The sequence below is a fragment of the Suncus etruscus genome, chromosome 17, assembly GCF_024139225.1.
Source record: "Suncus etruscus isolate mSunEtr1 chromosome 17, mSunEtr1.pri.cur, whole genome shotgun sequence".
In the NCBI taxonomy this organism is placed as follows: domain Eukaryota; kingdom Metazoa; phylum Chordata; class Mammalia; order Eulipotyphla; family Soricidae; genus Suncus; species Suncus etruscus.
Window position 1 is genome coordinate 44,622,899 of NC_064864.1, and position 20,648 is coordinate 44,643,546.

The 20,648-nt window shown below is 41.9% G+C and overlaps 1 protein-coding gene across 1 annotated transcript in view; it reads left to right on the plus strand.

Moving 5' to 3' along the window:
• Nucleotides 1-20,648, plus strand: part of SLF2 (SMC5-SMC6 complex localization factor 2) — a 65,793-nt gene that overhangs the window by 28,887 nt on the left and 16,258 nt on the right. Inside the window, exons 11-16 of the mRNA XM_049790803.1 lie at nt 2,740-2,881; nt 8,191-8,293; nt 8,909-9,085; nt 15,047-15,144; nt 15,690-15,777; nt 20,451-20,582. Coding sequence (XP_049646760.1) covers nt 2,740-2,881; nt 8,191-8,293; nt 8,909-9,085; nt 15,047-15,144; nt 15,690-15,777; nt 20,451-20,582 — 740 coding nt within the window. The remainder of the gene's footprint in view (nt 1-2,739; nt 2,882-8,190; nt 8,294-8,908; nt 9,086-15,046; nt 15,145-15,689; nt 15,778-20,450; nt 20,583-20,648) is intronic.

Consider the following 20,648-nt stretch of genomic DNA (forward strand, 5'->3'; position numbering starts at 1 on the left):
AGCACACATGCCTGTCATCTTAAGTCTTTAATGATAAAATGAAACTCCCATCAAAAAATAGTATTTGGGGCTGGAGCGATAGCACAGTGGTAGGGCGTTTATCTTGCACGCAGCTGACCTAGGACAGACCTGTGTTCGATTCCGGGCATCCCATATGGTCCCTCAAGCCAGGAGCAATTTCTGAGTGCATAGCCAAGAGTAACCCTTGAGTGTCACTGGGTGTGGCCAAAAAAAAAACAAAACAAAAAAGTATCTGCTAGACCAAGGATGTAGTTAAGAAGTAGAACACTTACCTTGCATGTGTAAGATTTTGGGTTCAATTCCTGACACCACACACAAAAACTAGTTTATGGATTTTTCTTGTTACCTTGATAAAAGGCACATAAGTGTCAGAGCTACTGTATAGCAAGAAGTAATAAGATATTTGCCTTGCTCATGGCCCAACTGGGTTGATCCTGGCACCCCATACGATTCCCTGAGCCTGACAGAAGTGATCCCTGAGTGCAGAGCGAGGAGTAAGCCCTGAGTACTGTTGGGTATGGCCAAAATAAAGGCTGTGGGGGTGAAGGGGAGGGGGTATAAGTCTTCCAAGTAACAGCCCTTAGTCACTAAGTAGCCCAAGTCTTGGGCTAGTTTTCACTGGACAAGCAAAAATGGTTACAAGCTTTAATTGTTTAGATTGTGTTTTATTGGTGAGAAATAGTATTAACTATCCACTGAAAAGTTGCAAGTTTCTGTTGTAAAATTATGACAGTTTTTCTATTTGTTCATGTTGGGTTTTTTTTTTGTTTTGTTTTGTTTTTTTGTTCTTTGGGCCACACTTGGTGACACTCAGGGGTTACTCCTGGCTATGCGTTCAGAAATCTCTCCTGGCTTGGGGACCATATGGGACTCTGGGCGATGGAACCGAGGTCCGTCCTAGGTTAAAGCATGCAAGGCAAAATGCCCTACCACTTGCGCCACTGCTCTGTTCTCGACCTTTAAGATTCCTTATGATAAAACAAGCATGTCCAAGGTTACTTTTTTTTTTTTTTTTTTTGGTTTTTGGGCCACACCCGGTGTTGCTCAGGGGTTACTCCTGGCTGCTCAGAAATAGCTCCTGGCAGGCAGGGGGATCATATGGGACACCGGGATTCGAACCAACCATATTTAGTCCTGGATCGGCTGCTTGCAAGGCAAACGCCCTGTGCTATCTCTCCGGGCCCCAAGGTTACTTATTTTAATGGAGGTTTGAGAATATGAACTTTGGCAGCCAGAGTCATAAAGATACATGTTGAAAGGTTTATTTTCCTCTCTACCCAAGTATTAGTTTAAAGGAGTGTAGCTGCAACTGAAACCAAAGGATGCATTCTATTTTCAGAAAAATTTCTTTTCTTTTTATAATATCTTTATTTAAACATCTTGATTACAAATATGATTGTGATTAGGTTTCAGTCATGTAAAGAACACCCCCCTTCACCAGTGCAACATTCCCACCACCAATGTCCCAAATCTTCTTCCATTCCACCCCACCCCTATTTTCAGAAAAATTTCAAGGAAAAATATTGGAAACTGGGGCCAGGGTAGTAGTACAAGTAGGGCATTTACATTGCACACGGCAAAACTCAATTTCTCTGAGTCCTGCTAAGAATGACCCATTAGTACAGAGCTAGGAGGAAAGCCCTGAGCACTGCTGGTGTAACCAAAAAAAAAAAAAAAAAAGTATGGGAAGTAACACAATAAAGTTGGAGATTAATTTTTTCCCCAAGAATATGTTTGCACCAAAGTAGTTCTAAATGATATGGTTTTTTACTTAGAGATGCCAAATTCTTGAGATGCTTGGAGACTGAATTCACTATTGAAATATGATCATGCCCATTTTTCAAAAGTTTTAAAATCTTAAATCCTGTAAATACTTTCCATGTCTCTTATAATAAACATATTTATACTTAATGGGGAAATCAGGTTTTAGGATTTATCTGTTTAATAGTTTTGAAGATTGGAAGATTGAGACTATGTAGGAATTAAAAATGGTAAAATCTTGCCGTTTCAGCAGTAATATTGCTATTTATAGTCTTTTTTTTTTTTTTTTTTTTTTTTTCTGGTTTTTGGGTCATACCTGCCATCGCTCAGGAGTTACTCCTGGCTCTGCAATCAGATATTACCCCTGGCAAGCTCAGGGAACTGTATGGGATATCGGGAATCAAACCACCGTGGGTCCTGGGTCGGCTGTGTGCAAGGCAAACGCCCTACTACTGTGCTGTCTCTTCACTCTACTATTTATAGTCTTTAAAACATATGGCTTCCTCCCAAGTTATGTTTCACCCCTTTATTCACTCAGGTATTTTGCGAAGGAATTTTTACTTTCTTCACATTTCTTTAAAAAAAACTTAATTGTGGGCCAGAGTGATAGCACAGCAGTAGGGCGCTTGCCTTGCATGCTGCCAACCTGGGTTTGATCCCTGGCATCTCATATGGTCCCCTGAACCTGCCGGGAGCAATTTCTGAATGCAGAGCCAGGAGTAACCCCTGAGAGCCGCCGAGTGTGGCCCAAAAGCCAAAAAAAAAAAAAAAAAAAAGAAAGAAAGAAAAACTTAATTCCTTCCACAGTCATTCTTTGTCATTGTTATTTAGCATATCATTGTCAAATGTCATTTCTATAAAGTCTTTGTAGTTATGATTCTCATCAAGATTCCACTTCTCAACTGTTAGTTTGTAGATCCAGGATTTGGCATAATTTATTTTTCTTCTGTTAACTAGATACCTTCAGTGATTCACCAGTGTGGCCCTGGATCCCATCATTGTCTGATATAGCAGCTGTGTTTTTCAATATGGGAATTGATTTTAGATCTTTGTTTCCTTTGGATAATCTCCAGCCAGACTTTAATGAAGACGATCTAGTGTAAGTTTTCTTTTTTTAGATTTCTAAAACATTGTTTTAATAGCTTACACATATCTGTTAATATTCATTTGATAATATGTTCAATATCCATGCTTGGTTTTTTTTCATTTTGTTTTGGGCTTTGGGCCATACCCAGTGGTACTCAAAGGTTACTGGCCCTGAGCTCGAGTTACTCTGGGAGATGTTCAGGGATGCTGACAATTGATCCTGGGTCAGCCACATGCAAGGAAAGCAGCACCCTACCTGCTATACTATTATTCTGGTCCCACCATTTTATTTTTGGAGGGGCAGTTTGGACCACACCCACCAGCGCTCAGGAGTTACTCCTGACTCTGCACTCAGAAATTGCTCCTGGCAGGCTGGAGGACCATATGGAATGCCAGGTATGCCTGGTTGGTCCCGAACTGGCCACATGCAAGGCAAATGCCCTACCTACTGTGCTACTGCTCTGGCCCCTCTTGTTTTTTTGTTTTTGTTTTTGTGTTTTTTTAAATTAAAATGGATAGTGAATTAATATCTTCTTAGTACCTGTCTTAATCTATAAAGCTATTACATTTTAACAGGGAAAATATATTCCCATAAAAAATTATAGTAAGACTTTTTTAATGGGGCTGGAGAGATAGCACAGTAGTAGGACGTTTGCCTTGTATGTTGTATGCAGCTGACCCAGGACGTACAGTGGTTTGATTCCTGGCAGCCCATCTGGTCCCCTGAGCCTGCCAGGGGCGATTTCTGAGCACAGAGCCAGGAGTAACCCCTAATAACTGCCAGGTGTGACCCAAAACAAAAACAAAAAGCCTTTTGTTACTATGGTAATATTAGATAAGAATGTTATAATTGGCCTTTTTATGCTCTGGGAAATCCCATGTTCTCCCTTAAACAGGGACTTCCCTTCTTTTCAAATCTTTCTAAGTAAATTTTGTTCAATAAAATTTAGCTGGGGGGGGGGGTGTGGAGAGATAGCACAGTGGTAGGGTGTGTGTCTTACACGTAGCTGATCCAGGATAGACAGTGGTTTGAATCCCGGCATCCCATATGGTGCCCCAAGCCTCTCAGGAGCAATTTCTGAGTGCAGAGCCAGAAGTAACCCCTGAGCACTGCCGGGTGTGACCCAAAAACCAAAAAAAAAAAAGAAAAAAAAAGTTACCTTGGGCTGTAGTGGGGCACACAGCAGGTAAGGCATTTGGTTTTTGTTTCTTTGGTTTTTTGGTTTTTTTAGTTGTATAAGAACATTTATTATTCCTATTCTATGAAAAAAATATTTTTTAATATCTTTATTTAAACACTTTGATTATGTATTTGGTTTTCAGTCATGTAAAGAACACCCCCTTTCACCAGTGCAACATTCCCACCACCAATGTCCCAGATCTTGACACCCAACATTCCTTATGATCCCCCAAGTCTGCCTGGAGTGATTAGTGAGTGCAGAGCCAGGAGTAACTCCTGAACGGCACTGAGTGTGGCCCAAATATTAAAAAAAAAAAAAAAAAAAAAAAAGTTATAGTCCCTGTACCATCTATGGTCCCCCTGAGCCATGCCTGGAAGTGATCCTTGAGCACAGAAGAAAACCTTGCATACTTCTGGGTATGGGCTGCCCCCTTAAAAAATAATGTAGTTAATGTAGTGACAATATTGTTATTTAACATTGTTAGATCTACTGACCAAGAAATTAAACAGGAAGGTAAAAATAAGGTAAAAATTATTGGCAGTGGGTCGGAGCGGTGGTGCAAGCTACAGTAAGGCATCTTAGCCTAGGACGAACCATGATTCGATCCCCCAGCGTCCCATATGGTCCCACAAGTCAGGAGAGATTTCTGAGTGCAGGGCCAGGAGTAACCCTTGAGCATCACCGGGTGTGTCTGAAAAAAACAAAACAAAACAAAATTTATTGGCAGTGCATAAAGTATTTTGATTTGCTTTACTTGTAGGACTACTTGTTAGATCTGTAAGAAAAAACTAAATTACAGCTGATGAAAGATGAAACATCTGATGGGCCATTTTTTTTTGTTTTTGTTTTTCTTATTGACTTATTAGCAAAAATGTTGTATGCTGTTGTGTTGGATCTGATAGTTAAATGATTTTAAATCAGTCATATTTTTGAGGGTGCCTAAAATTGAGAAGCAGATCCACCTGCTCTGACCCTGAAAGATGATTCTAAAGTAAATTAATGAAAAAATCATATCTCTGTAATTATAAGTTGACAAATATTACAGCTCGATTAAATAGAATTTGTTATTGGGGTGCTTTCAAGATTGAGATTTAAATATTAGAGGAAGTAAAGTGATGAATTAACAAAGGAAGAATGAACTACATTATGATACTTAAAAATATATTGACTTTTGGGGCCGGAGAGATAGCATGGAGGGAGGATTTGCCTTGCATGCAGGACGGTGGTTTGAATCCCGGCATATCACTGCCAGGAGTGATTCCTTATTGCAGAGCAACGAGTCAGGTACCCCTGAGTATCTCCAGATATGACCCCAAAACAAAGTAATATAAAATTTCTGGGAATAAATATAAGCAAAAATGTGTTTATAAACATTAATAAAAGACATTTTTAGGAGCCAGAGAGATAGCATGGAGGTAGGGTGTTGGCCTTGCATGCAGAAGGATGGTGGCTTGAATCTCTGCATCTTATGTGGTCCCCTGAGCCTGCCAGGAGCAATTTCTTTTTACTTTTTATTTACTTATTTGTTTATTTATTTATTTTTGGGTTTTGGGTCATACCCGGGAGCACTAGGGTTACTCCTGGCTCTACGCTCAGAAATCACTCCTGGCTGGCTCGGGGGACTATATGCCGGGATTTGAACCACTGTCCTTCTGCATGCAAGGCAAAGGCCCTACCTCCATGCTATCTCTCTGGCTCCAGGAGCGATTTCTGAGCTTAGAGCCAGGAGTAACCCCTGAGTGCTGCCGGCTGTGGTTTTTTGTTTTTTTTGGGCCACACCCAGCGGTGTCAGGGGTTACTCCTGGCTGTCTGCTCAGAAATAGCTCCTGGCAGGCACGGGGGACCATCTGGGACACCGGGATTCAAACCAACCACCTTTGGTCCTGGATTGGCTGCTTGCAAGGCAAACGCCGCTGTGCTATCTCTCCGGGCCCAAAAAAAGACATTTTTTAAAAGACTTGAATACAAGAATAAATGATGCTTTCAGGATGAATATACATTACAAATATGAGTCCCTTAAGGTAAACAGAATACTAAAATTTAGGGGGCTAGGTGAGCCAGGAGAAATTTGGAGCTATGCAACCTGTAGTAAAATTTTACAGGAAAAATAATGTTCTGGAAAGTTGCTTATTTTCCTTCCTTGCTCTTGTTACTGTATCACACATGCCTGACTGTGGTCATCAAAGAGAGTTTCAGGTTGTGTTTGCCAGGTCTCACAGACAGGCACACCAAATCCAAGTATTAGTTGTTTGAGAGTTTTTATGGGAACTCCCACACCTGGAGGTGCTCTGGGTTTACTCTTGGCTCTACTTAGACATCACTCCTGGTGGGCTCCGGGGATGCCAAGGATTGAACCCGGGTTAGTTGCATGCAGTGCAAGTGACTTACCTGCTGTACTGTCGCTCCAGCTCCAAATACTTCCTATTTCTGAAGACCAGTTTCATGTGTCTTCTCCTGTCAAACAATTTAGAATTTTTCTTATTTTTTATTTTTGGATAGGGATGGGGTCAGTTCTCTCAGGTATTAGTACTAGAGTATTGTGTAGTGCAGGAGATCAAAACCAAGGCCTTATGTGTGAGCTACATTCCTGGCCTCTAGAACTAGTTATTTATACTTCTGTGGCAACTTGTGGGGGGATTTTGGCTCACATATGATATTTGTGTAATTTATGATAATTTATGGTACCCAGGGCTACACCTGACTCAGTGCTCAGAGGTTACTCCCAGCAGTGTTGAGCACATAGTGCCAGGGATTGAATCTGGGGCTCCCGCATGCAAGGGGCTCACCATTCCATTGAGCTATCTTTTTTTTTGAGGGGAGCTACACCTGGCAGTACTCGGGTTACTCATGGCTCTGCGCTCAGAAACTGCTCCTGGAAGGCTTGGGGGACCATATGGAAAGCCAGCAATCAAACCCAGGTCTGTGCTGGGTCAGCCATCTTATGCAAGGCAAATGCCCTACCACTGTGCTATCTCTCCAGCCCCTGTAGCAGTTTCTTTAGGCCACCCATTATGACTTTAAATATTATGAGCTTTGGGTTTGGAGCTAGTACAATGGGTAGAGCACTTGACTTGTACACGGCCGACGCAAATGTTTTTTTAATTAATATCTTTATTTAATCATGATTACAAACATGTTTGTAGTTGGGTTTTAGTTTTTTTTTGTTTTTTTTTTTTTTTTTAAAAAGAGCAATCCCTCTTCACCAGTGTATTGACTTAGGTTTGATCTCTGGCACTCCATATGGTTCCCCAAGTCTGCCAGAAGTGATACTGAGCACAGAGCTAGGAGTAAGCCCTGAACACAGCTGGATATAGCCGAAAACAAAAAGAATGAGCTGGGGCTAGAGCGGTGGTGCAAGCAGTAAGGCAACTGCCTTGCCCAAACTAGCCTAGGATGGACCGTGATTCTATCCCCCCATGTCCCATATGGTCCTCCGAGCCAGGAGTGATTTCTGAACACATAGCTAGGAGTAACCCCTGAGTGTTACCAGGTATGTGCCCCCCCCCCCACAAAAAAAAAAAGAATGAGCTTTTTTTTTCTTTTTAGGCCACACCCTGTGACCTCCCCCCCCCCAAAAAAAAAGATTTGCATCTGCTATGGAGTTTGGGAATAACAGACGTGTTCTATTTCTTTATGGATAGTCATTTCTCTGCTATATTTACTTATCAGAATTTAAAATGGATAACATTTTGAGGTCCTTTTAGTATGGGAATTCAGGTGCTTGCCTTGTATGTGGCACAATGTGATTTGGTTTCTGACTTCGCATATTGAACTGCAACACTATAAGGTGTGACCCTGAGCATAAATTAAGGGATACCTCCGATCACATTACTGCCCGCTTTGGTCCAAGGTCTTTCTCGGCCTACATTTTAAATTATATGTAAACTTTTTTGGGGGGAGGGTCACACCCAGTAGCACTCGGGTTACTCCTGGCTCTATGCTCAGAAATCGCTCCTGGCAGGCTCGGGGGACCATATGGGATGACAGGATTCGAACCAATGACCTTCTGCATGAAAGGCAAACGCCTTACCTCCATGCTATCTCTCCGGTCCCTATATGTAAACATTTTTAAAATAGTATTCCAGTATCTCCTGATTATTGCCTGCCTAATTTTATATTGCTTTATTTATTTTTTCATTAGTTCTGAAATACAGATGACACTTGGGAGAAAAAGAAATGAAGATTCATCTTACGAACCAATTTTTTCAAGTCTTCCTGAAACCAACATTTTAAATGTGGTTAAGGTAGGAAAAATATTTTGTATGTCTTTAGCACCAAACTTGAACCATTTTATTTTTATCTTATCCAGTGATATCATCCCTGAAATTTTGTACCAATAATCTTCACATTAAATTTTTTGTTTTATATTAGTAAGGGAAGGAAATTTAGATTAGTGATATAATTAAAATTGTTCTAGAAGGGCCAAAGAGATAGCACAATAGTAGAACGTTTACCTTGCAAGCAGCTGACCCAGTACCAATGGTGGTTCAAATCCTGGCATCCTGTATGGTCCCCATGCCTACTGGAGTGATTTCTGAGTGCAGAGCCAGAAGTAATCCCTGAGTGGCGCCGGGTATGGCCCCCAAAAGTTCTGGAAGGTCCAGAAAGAAATAGCACAGCAGATAGGGTACTTTGCACACGGCTAACCCAGATTTAATTTCTGGCACCCTCTTTGGTCCCCCAAGTCCACCAGGCATGATCCCTGAGCACAGAGCCAGGAGAAAGCCCTGAGCACAGATAGGTTTAGACCAAAAGCCATGAAAAAAAATCATGAAGAGAGATATTTATATTATTTTTGTCAAAAGCTCTTTTAAGGTATTTAATTAAAACAAGCATTATTTTGTCTATATATATCAAAGTTTCTAGGCTTGTGTACATCTATACATCCAGAATGTTATCGAGACCATGAAATAATGCTGCTGATTTTAATGATCTTTAAAATGAGTTTGGAAAAACAGCTGAAACAGATTCCTCTAGTGGATTTTCAGAGCCTTCTTATAAACTTGATGAAAAACATCAGAGATTGGAATACAAAGGTAACATTACTTAAAATTTCAGTTTTAGTGTTTGTTTTTTTTTTGTTCTTATTGTTCTGTTTTGTACTTTGTTTTGGTGGGGACTACACCTAGTGACTAAGCCCAGGTCAGCCCCAAGCAGGACAAGCACATTCCCCACTATACTATCTCTCTGGCTCTTTTTCAGGTTTTTATCTTTTGTGTTTTCATCTTTTTACTATATTGCAATGACAGGTTACACACATTTGTGGTGCTTGCACCCTTGGTTGTGGTGCTAGCCGGGGTTCAAACATTGCTTTGGCTTGCTGGGGATAATACTCAGTTGTGGTGCTCATCAGGAGCTTCAGTATACACAGTGCTCACCAGGGTTCATGTTCCCTGCCATGGTGCTCACATGTTTTAGTTGTGATACTCATAATTGTTTTGTTTAGTGTCACAATTTGACTTTTATACTGTGTGTAGAATAATTGTTATGCTCATTTAAGCTTTTAATTGAAGAGAGGACTGTCTGCTGGAATTGATTATTTAAATTCCTAATAACTGGGTATTTTCAAACTGGAGAGACAATACAGCAAGTAAGACATTTGACTTACATATAGCTAACCTGGGTTTAATTCCCAGCATCATTTATGGAACCCCCTATTACCACCAGGAGTAATCCAGAGCACAGACCCAGGAATAAGTCCAGAATACAGTTGAACATGACTCCCCACAAAAAAAAAAAATTTTTTTTTCTAAAATTGCCGCTATTCATTTAATAAAGAATGTGTTTATTGAAAAGGTACCATGGTTTGAGGGCCAGAGCAATAGCACAGCAGGTAGAGTGTTTGCCTTGCACACAATTGGCTTGGGTTTGATCCCTAGCATCCCATATGGTCCCAGAGCCTGCTAAGAGTAATTTCTGAGTGTTGAGCCAGGAATAACCTCTGAGCACTGCTGGGTGTGCCCCCCCCAAAGAAAAAGAAATAAAAGAAAATTTTATTGTGGGGGCCATGCTTTAAAATAATTCTTTTTTTTTTTTTTTTTTTTTTTTTAATGGCAGCCTTTGCTCTTTTATGCTTCTGTTAGTCAGAAGGTCAGATAATGTAGATAATGTTGTTTTCTGTTTGGTTGGGTTTTTTTGGTAGGTAGTTCCTTGGTTTTTTTTTGTGTGTGTGTGGTTTGTTTTTTTTTTTTTGGACCACACCTGGCGGTGCTCAGGGGTTATAGCTCCTAGCAGGCACGGGGACCATAAGGGACACCGGGATTCGAACCAACCACCTTTGGTCCTGGATCGGCTGTTTGCAAGGCAAACGCCACTGTGCTATCTCTCCGGTCCCTCTGGGGTTATTTTTTGAGGGTGGTGCTCAGCAATCACTCCTGGAGGATCTCATAGGGTATATATGGTACCAGTGATCAAACCCTGGTTGCTTGATGCAAGGCAATCACCCCACCCCACTATACTGTCTGTCCCAGTAAATGTAGGTTTTAACATATCAAGTTGTGCTAAGTGCTACAAATGAAAGCAGTACTCGATCTAGAGAAGAGCCTGGCAGGAATTTTCTGCTTCTTCAGAAGGCCTTAAGTGACCTTTGAGCAGAGACCTAAATGAAATATGCAACAGGAATACTATTCTATGGGCTAGATTAGAACATGTGCTTTGTATTAAGGTTCAATTCACAGACACACATGTCTCCCAGTATGTCTTCCCTCCCACAAAAAAATATCACTAAGCACACTGAACTGCCAAAGCACAGATGGCCAAGATTTGCTGGGATTCCCAGGAGGCTCCCAAACGTCCTAGGCACTGCTTGAGAAGTCCTAGAAAAAAGCTCCAGATGGGGCCGGAGAGATATCATGGAGGTAAGGCATTTGCCTTTCATCCAGGAGGTCATCGGTTCGAATCCCGGCGTCCCATATGGTCCCCCGTGCCTGCCAGGAGCAATTTCTGAGCCTGGAGCCAGGAATAACCCCTGAGCACTGCTGGGTGTGACCCAAAAAGCCACAAAAAAAAAAAAATTAAATTAAATTAAAAAAAAAGAAAAAAGCTCCAGAAAATGAAGTGAGAAAGAATAATGATGAATGAATAAACTAGAGGAATTAGAGTGATAATAAAATGGTTTTGCATGAAACCAGTTCTTCAGTCCCCAGCATTACTTGGGCCCTTGAGCATTTCTGGGTATTTCCTTGTATGCTCTCACTTTGTTTTTTGTTTTTGGGTCACACCAGGCAGTGCTCAGGGTTATTCCTGGCTATGCGCTAAGGAATCGCTCCTGGCTGTGGGACCTTTTGGGACAGGGGAATTGAACCTCGGTCCGTCCTAGGTCAGTGCATGCAAGGCAAATGCCCTACCTCTTGCACCACCTCTTCTTGCCTTTGTATATTGTTTGGTTTGTTGTTGTTTTTGGAGGGGAGGGGTCTCACCCAGCATTGCTCAGGGGTTACTCCTGGCTATGAGCTCAGAAATCGCTCCTGGCAGGCTTGGGGACCATATGGGATGCTGGGATTCGAACTGCCATACTTTTGCATGCAAGGCAAATGCCTTATCTCCATGCTATCTCTCCAGGCCCCCTACGCCCTCACTTTGAACCACAAGCCTGGTTGGCTGGGAATCTCCAAAAGAATCTCCAGCGGGCCTAAAATAAATAATAATAATAATAATAATAATAATAATAATAATAACAATAATTTGGAGACTAGCTTAAAGAACTGAGCATATACCATGCATACAGAAGATATGGGCTTGCTCTCTGGCAATCTCTGGTCCTTTGAGCACCTCCAGGAGTGACTCCAGAACCCAAACTGGAAGTAGTACTTGAGTTCCACCAGATATAGCCCCAGACTCCAAAGGCAAGAAAAATTATTTAGGGATCAGAGTTATGGCCTTAAGGGCTGAGGGCGTGCTTTGCATGCCTGGCCAGGTTGAATCCCTCCCAGGCACAGCATGGTTCCCCACCTCCACAGGAAAGAACCTCCAGCACCACAGACATAGCATCTATACACACAGAAAGTAGAAATTGAGTAGAATTTCTATAACTGTATTAAGAGGAAATGTATATTGTTTAATAGATTTTTCTACCCCTAAGTATTTGTCATTCAACAATTACCAAGATGTCATCAATTTTAACTCCACTATTATTCTCATTCCACTTTTCTTCCCCTACTCAGGTTGTTTTGTTTTACTTTATTTTGGGGCTGAGGACCACACATGTCAGTGCTCAGAAGCTAAGATCCTGACTTTTTGTTTGGAGGGTCACTCCAGTGGTGGTCCTGGGTCTATGTGATATCAGAGATTGAATTTAGGGCTCATCATGCTCCCGCTCATTTAGCAATCTCTAGCCTTCAGGGATTGTTTTGAAGCAACTCTTTATTTAAACAGATTTTGTTTATTTTTATTTATTTATTTATTTATTTTGGTTTTTGGGCCACACCCGGCGCTGCTCAGGGCTTACTCCTGGCTGGCTGCTCAGAAATAGCTCCTGGCAGGCATGGGGGACCATATGGGACACCGGGATTCGAACCAACCACCTTTGGTCCTGGATCGGCTGCTTGCAAGGCAAACGCCACTGTGCTATCTCTCTGGGCCCTTATTTTTATTTATTCATTTTTCATTTTTGGGTCTTACCCAGGCTGCTCAGGACTTAACTCCTGACTCTGCACTTTGGGATCAGTGCTAGTAGACGAGACCATCTGAGGTGCTGGAATCAAACCTGGGATTGAACCCGGATTAACTATACTATACTTCTCTTAAAACAGAAGTAGTTGAGGATTACTAAAATTAAAAAAGGGGGCTGGGGGACCGGAGAGATAGCATGGAGGTAAGGCGTTAGCCTTGCATGCAGAAGGATGGTGGTTCTTATCCCGGTATTCCATATGGTTCCCCAAGCCTGCCAGGAGCAAGTTCTGAGTGTAGAGCCAGAAGTAACCCCTGAGCTCCGCTGGGGCCAAAAAAACAAAAACAAACAAAACCCCTAAAATTAAAAAAAAAAAAAAGCAAGAATTTTATTTATAAAATCACTTTTGAAAACTATTAGTATTTTCAATCACTTTATTTTTCCAAGAAAAGCTAAATATAAATGATGATGTAATTCAACATAAAAGCCAAGTGAAATTTTGATAAATTTGTAGGTTCAGTCTGTTCTAGAATTCAGATAAAAAAATTTTAGAAGGTTCTAGACCAGGGGTGGCGAACACGTGGCTCTTGAGCTGCATGCGGCTCCCGGCCAAAATGAATGTGGCTCTTTGCCTCTTATGTGTTTCATATATTATTGTTAAAATTATATGCTTGTGTGTGAGTGTTTGTCTGTTTTGGCAGGTCACTGTGTGGTGTGGCTCTCTGACTCTCACAGTTTAAAATTTTGGCTCTTTGTATCGAATTTGTTCACCACCCCTGTTCTAGACTGTACTTTCTAAATTGAATCTGGGTGGGGGGCATAGAGATACTCAATAGATAACATGCACAGCATATTGCAAGTCTTGTTTTATCTGTAGGAGCAAAGCACTGGGAATATCCTCCAAGTACTACAGGGTGTGGCCAAAAAAGAGTAGATTAAACTGATAGTATGTCAAGCTTCTTCAGAAATAGATTTCTGGGCCGGGCGGTGGCGCTGGAGGTAAGGTGCCTGCCTTGCCTGCGCTAGCCTAGGACGGACCGCGGTTCGATCCCCCGGCGTCCCATATGGTCCCCCAAGAAGCCAGGAGCAACTTCTGAGTGCATAGCCAGGAGTAACCCCTGAGCGTCACAGGGTGTGGCCCAAAAACCTAAAAAAAAAAAAAAAAAGAAAAAAAAAAGAAATAGATTTCTAAATCGTTTCCTCATACGATTAATTTTATTTTGTTTTATGGTCATATTTGGTATGGTAGTGTTTAAGGAACTGTACAGTGCTTATAGACTAAACCCAGTGTTCCCATATACAAACCATATTCTCTATCTCCCTACCCCCATATTAGGATTTCTATTAAAATGTGGGTTGGAGCTGGTGAGGTGGTGCTAGAGGTAAGGTGTCTGCCTTGGAAGACACCAAGGAAGGACTGCAGTTCGATCCCCCCTTCCCCCAAGGAAGTCAAGGAAGGACCGCAGTTCAATCCCCCCTCCCCCGCATTCCATATGGTCCCCCCAAGCCAGGGGCAATTTCTGAGGGCTTAGCCAGGAGTAACCCCTGAGCATCAAACGTGTGTGGCCCAAAAAACAAACAAAAAAAAAAAGTGGATTGGAAGAGCCAAAACAATAGCACAGTGGTAGGGTGTTTACCTTGCATGCAGCCAACCTGGAATAGACCCAGGTTCCATCCCTAGTGTCCCATATGGTACCCCAAGCCTGCCAGGAATGATTCTGAATGCAGAGCCAGGAGTAACCCCTGAGTGCTTCTGGGTGTGGTCAAAAAATGTGGATTGGAAGGGTCATTGAGATAGTACAGCTAGTCTTGCATGCAACTAACCTGGCACCATTTTATGGTCCCCTGAGCACCACCAGAAGTAAGTCCTGAGTGAAGCCAGTGTGGCCCCCCAAAAGGTAGAGGGATACAAAATAAAATAAAATTTTTCAGGAATGATAGTATAGGTAAAGCATTTCCCGTGTATGTAGCTCATCCTAGTTTGACCCCTTGAATCATACAGGATTCCGCAAGCACTGATAGAAGTGATCCCTGAGAATTAGATATAGAAGGAAGCTCCAGAGTACTGCTGAATACAATCCCCCAAAGAAAATAATAAGTGTTCTTTCCTGTAATATTGTTTTTATTAGGACAAAAGGGTTTTGTTGTTGTTGTTTTGCTTTTTGGGTCACACTCTGGCTCTGCATTCAGAAATCACTCCTGGCAGGCACGGTGGACCGTATGTGGGATGCCGGGATTTGAACCATCTGTCCTGGACTTGGCTGCCTGCAAAGCAAACGTCCTACCGCTGTGCTATCTCTCTGGCCCTCAGGACAAAAGGGTTTTTATATGATCTGTAGGATGTTTAGTTCCACTAATTTGTTTGAAAAATATTGTTTGTTCTTTTCAGATACCTGAGCTCTGTCTTGCTATAAATGAACTCTCTAGTCATCCCCACAATCTTTTGTGGTTGGTACAGCTGGTACCTAACTGGACATCACGTGGAAGGTATTAAAAGAATTAGACATTAAGAAAATTGTTAGCATTTACATTTATGAAATGTTCAGTAAACTGAGAAAAGTATTAATAGCTTCGTTTTGATACTTAATATTTTATAGTCCTGATTTTTAATTTTAGCTTTATTAAGAACATAGATGATATATACTATGAAAAGTAATAATTGACTTGTCTTATTTAAAGGATTCCAACATGGGGCCAGAGCAATAGCACAGCAGGTAGAGTGTTTGCCTTGCATGCAACGGACCTGGGTTCAATAAGTGAATAAATAAAAGCATTCCAAGAATAAGTTTTTCTATTAGTAAATCAATAGAAGTAATGACGAGGGCTCTTGATGATTTGCCTGAGCTTCAGGCAATTCTCAACTTTATATACATATTTTAAATGAAATTTTACTGTCCTCCTAAAAAGATTTCGTGTTTTTGTTAGCCTTCTTTTGAAACACTAGCTGTTTCTGATAGAATAACTTTTGGGACTTAATTTGCTTTTCAAGCAATATTGGAAACTTATTTAGTACTTTTAAATTCTAATTTCAGGCAACTGAGACAGTGCCTCAGCCTAGTGATTATTTCAAAGCTTTTGGATGAGAAACATGAAGATATCCCTAATGCCAATAATCTGCAGGTATAAATAACATTTTTTTATTAAATAAATGGGATAGTAAAGTGCACAGAAAATGACTAGAACCTAAGTCAGATGTCTGGGTTAGATCAAGGTTCACAAGCATAATTCTGTTATAATCATGAATACATGAAAATGGGGTGCTTACAATTGTGATCCAGTTTTTCACCAGTGAAATGGAAATGGAATTAGACCCTCTATCATACAAGACAATTATGTAATGTTAGACAAGTTTACATTTAAAAACTTTGAGGAAAATTACATGCTATAGAAATGTGATCATTTTTATTAAATGTGTTTATTGAAATTTGCAATTTTATCACAAGATTAGAAATTACGGGGAAAAAAGAAATCACGGAACTATTATATATTAATTGCATTTTGTACTAGTTCTAAAATTAGTCTTTAAATTATTAGACTTAAATGTTCTTGCCCTCCAGTATGTGTTCAGTAGCGACAATACTGAGTGTTATTTGAACACACCCTGTAGGGGCCGGAGCAATAGCACAGTCAGTAAGGCGTTTGCCTTGCACATAGCCAACACAGCAGCAGTAAGACGTTTTCTTTGCACATAGCCAACAGAGGACTGACTACGGTTTGAATTCCAGTATCCCATATGGTCCCCCAAGCCTGCCAGGAACAATTTCTTTTTTTGTTTGTTTGGTTTTTTGTTTTGTTTAGTTTTTGGGTCACACCTGGCAGCACTCAGGAGTTACTCCTTACTCTATGCTCAGAAATCGCTCCTGGCAGCCTTGGGGTACCATATGGGATGCCAGGGTTCTGCATGCAAGGCAAATGCCCTACCTCCATGCTATTTCTCTGGCCCCCAGGAGCGACTTCTGAGCACAGAGCCAGGAGTAACCCCTGAGCACTGTTGGGTGTGACCCCAAACCCAAAAATATTTAAAAAATTAAAAAACACAACCTGGGGCCAGAGAGATAGCATGGAGGTAAGACATTTGTCTTAAATGCAGAAGGATGGTGGTTTGAATCCCGGCATCTCATATGGTCCCCCGTGCCTGCCAGGAGCGATTTCTGAGTGCGGAGCCAGGAGTGTCCCCTGAGCGCTGCTGGGTGTGACCCAAAAAAAAATAAACACAAAAAAATAAACATAACCTGTAAAAGCTCCAGTATAGGATTTTTTATTTATTTATTTATTATTTATTTTACAAAAATACTAATTGTAGGGCGGGATAGCACTGCAGTAGGGCAGTTGCCTTGCATACTGCCAATCCAGGAAAGACCCGTGTTCAATCCCCAGAAACCCATATGGAACCCCAAGCCTGCCAGGAGCGATTCTTTTTTTTTTTTTTTTTTTTTTTTTTTTTGGGTTTTTGGGTTTTTGGGTCACACCCGGCAGCGCTCAGGAGTTACTCCTGGCTTTGTGCTCAGAAATCGCTCCTGGCAGGCTCAGGACTATACGGGATGCCAGGATTCGAACCACGGCCTTCTGCGTGCAAGGCAAACGCCTTACCTCCATGCTATCTCTCCGGCCCCGCCAGGAGTGATTTCTGAGTGTAGAGCCAAGAGTAACACCTGCATGCCACTGAGTGTAGCCAAAAATTGCTAATGAACTATAGGTGCAAATTGATAACTCAGTGTAAAGTCTAATCTAGTGGTGGCTGGAGCACTAGCACAGGAGGTAAAAGATAGTTAGCTATTTCTTTTGATTAATTGATAGATTTTTCATTTGAGATTCAACTTTTTGTTTGTTTTTGTTTTTGGCCACACCCGATAACACTCAAGGGTTACTCCTGGCTATGTGCTCAGAAATTGCTCCTGGCTTGGGGGACCATATGGGATGCTGGAGGATCAAACCACTGTCCATCCTAGGCTAGCGCGGGCAAGGCAGACACCTTACCGCTTGTGCCATCACTCCAGCCCCGAGATTCAACTTTTGCTAATTTTCCCATAATATTACATAGAAAACACTTTCTTTGGAGGCTAGAGAGAAAATTAGACTGTAGGGCATTGCCTTGCTCAAAGCTGATCTGGGTTTAATCATCCCAGATGGTCCCCTGACCCTAGCCATGAGATCTGCTGGGTGAGGAAGGAAGGGAGGATGGAAAGAAGGAATAGTGTTTTATAGGCAGAGACCTATGCTCAGGGTCAGATCCAAAGATTACTTTTAATTTGCTTTTAATTTTTTTTAACTTTTTCTGTTTTCTTTGGTGGTGATGGTGATGGGTGGTGAGATCCAAAGATTACCTCCTTGGGGTGGGTGGTGGTGGTGGGTAAGATGCAAAGATTACCTCCTTGGCCCTCCTTTAAGTTTTGATCCTTAATTATACTTTGTATACCTTTCATTTTAAAAATGCTTTTTTAGGGCTGAAGAGATAGCACAGTGGTAGGGCGTTTGCCTTGGAAGCTGCCAACCTAGCACCGAGACGTTGGTTCAAATCCTGGCATTCCATATGGTCCCCCGTGTCTGCCAGGAGTGATTTCGGAGCAGAGAGCCAGGAGTAACTAACCCCTGAGTGTCACTGGGTGTGACCCAAAAAACAACAACAAAAATTAAATAAAAATTAAAAAATGTTTTTTAGTGATATGCATGACACTCCATCAACAGTATTGCAAACCACAATGTTTTAAGAGAGATTGAAAGAAGAAAGGTGTTCACGGAAGGGGTGGGGGGTGGGGCAGAAAATGTGCACTGGTGAAGAGATGGTTGTTGGAACATTGTATGACTGAAACTCAACCATCAACATTTGTAACTGTATCTCACTGTGATTGAATAAAAAAAAACTTACTAGGGGGCCGGGGAGATAGCATGGAGGTAGAGCATTTGCCTTGCATGCAGAAGGGTAGTGATTCAAATCCCAGCATCCCAAGCCTGTCAGGAGTGACCCCTGAGCGCTGCCGGGTGTGGCCCAAAAACAAATAAAAAAAACTTACTGGGGCCGGAGAGATAGCATAGTGATAGGGCATTTGCCTTGCACACAGTTGATCTAGGACAGGACGGACAGTGGTTTGAATCCCTGCATCCCATATGGTCCTCTGAGCCTGCCAGGAGTAACTCCTGAGCAACACCGGTGTGACCCAAAAATACAAAACAAACAAAGAAAGATTTACTAATATTTTGGTTTTGTTTTGGGCTTTTGGTTTTTGAGTCACATCTGGCGACGTTCAGATGTAACTTCTGGCTCTGCTCTCAGAATTCTCTCCTGGCAGGCTCAGGGAACCTAATTGGATGCCAGGATTCAAACTGAGGTTTGTCCTGTGTTGGTCATGTTCAAGGCAAATGCCTCTCCACTGTGCTATTACTCCAGCCCTCTTATTAATTTTTTTTTTGGGGGGACACACCTGGCATCGCTCGGGTTACTCCTAGCTGTACGCTCAGAAATCGCTCCTGGCAGGCTTGTTTTGTACAAATCAACCCAGATATGATCCCTAGCATCCCATATGGTTCCCTGAGCTCACTACGAATATTTCCTGTGCGCAGAGCTAGGATTAAGCATTGTTGAGTGTGGGCCACCTCCCCCCAAAAAAAGACAAGATAAAAGAATATGGGATGAAACCTAGGCCTCCACAAACAGGGGATGTATTCCAGACTATCTCCCCAGTCCCAAGGGATATTTTTTAGGGTTTGTTTTTGTGTCACATCCAGTGATTCATAGGGATTACTCCTGGCTCTATTCTCAGGATGGTGCTCGGGGGACCATATGGGATGCTGGGATTTGAACCACCATTTTTCTGCTTACAAGGCAAATACCCTATCTTCATGCTATTTCTTCGGCCCCATTACTAATAATTTTTAAAAATAAATAAGGGGCTGGGAAGGTGGCATAAATGAAACTTACTTTTTAAAAAAAAAATCTATTTTTAGGGTCTGATTTGATAGTGGGTATAGCACTTGGATTGCCCAATGCTCACCTGGGTTCAATCCCCAAGTCTGGAATACATCCTCTGTATGTGGAGGCCTAGGTTCCATCCCGTATTCTTTTATCTTGTCTTTTTTTTTTGGGGGGGGGGTGGCCCACACTCAACAATGCTTCCTAACTGCGCACAGGAAATATTCGTAGTGAGCTCAGGGAACCATATGGGATGCTAGGGATCAAACCTGGGTTTATTTGTGCAAAACAAGTGGCCACCCATTGAACTATCTCTTCAGCCTCTCAGTTAAGACTAATGTGTAAAGGAGAAATGGACATTATTGGCCTATAGAGAATGCTAAAGGGCCAAGAATTAGAGAAGACAAACAAGAGGACACACTGAAGAAAAAAAAGTAGTAGAGGGGCCGGGCGGTGGCGCTAGAGGTAAGGTGCCTGCCTTGCCTGCGCTAGCCTTGGACGGACAGCGGTTCGATCCCCTGGCATCCCATATGGTCCCCCAAGCCAGGAGTGACTTCTGAGCTCATAGCCAGGAGTAACCCCTGAGCGTTACCGGGTGTGGCCCAAAAACCAAAAAAAAAAGAAAAAAAAGTAGTTTTAAAAAATAGTTTTATTGGGGCCGGGCGGTGGCGCTAAAGGTAAGGTGCCTGCCTTGCCTGCGCTAGCCTTGGACGGACCACGGTTCGATCCCCCGGTGTCCCATATGGTCCCCCAAGCCAGGAGCAACTTCTGAGCGCATAGCCAGGAGTAACCCCTGAGCATTACTGGGTGTGGCCCAAAAACCAAAAAAAAAAAAAAAATAGTTTTATTGAGTCATTATTCAGGTCCCTTTTTTTTTTCTCTATAGATATCAGTCCTACATCGCTATCTTGTGCAAATGAAGCCTTCTGATTTGTTAAAGAAAATGGTCTCAAAGAAAAGAATTGAACAACCAAACAGCACTATTGATGACAGTCTTCATATGGAACTTGAAAAACAGGTAACCAGGACTAGATCGTTTTTTGTTTTATTTAAAGCATTGTGATTTACAAATTAATTCATGATT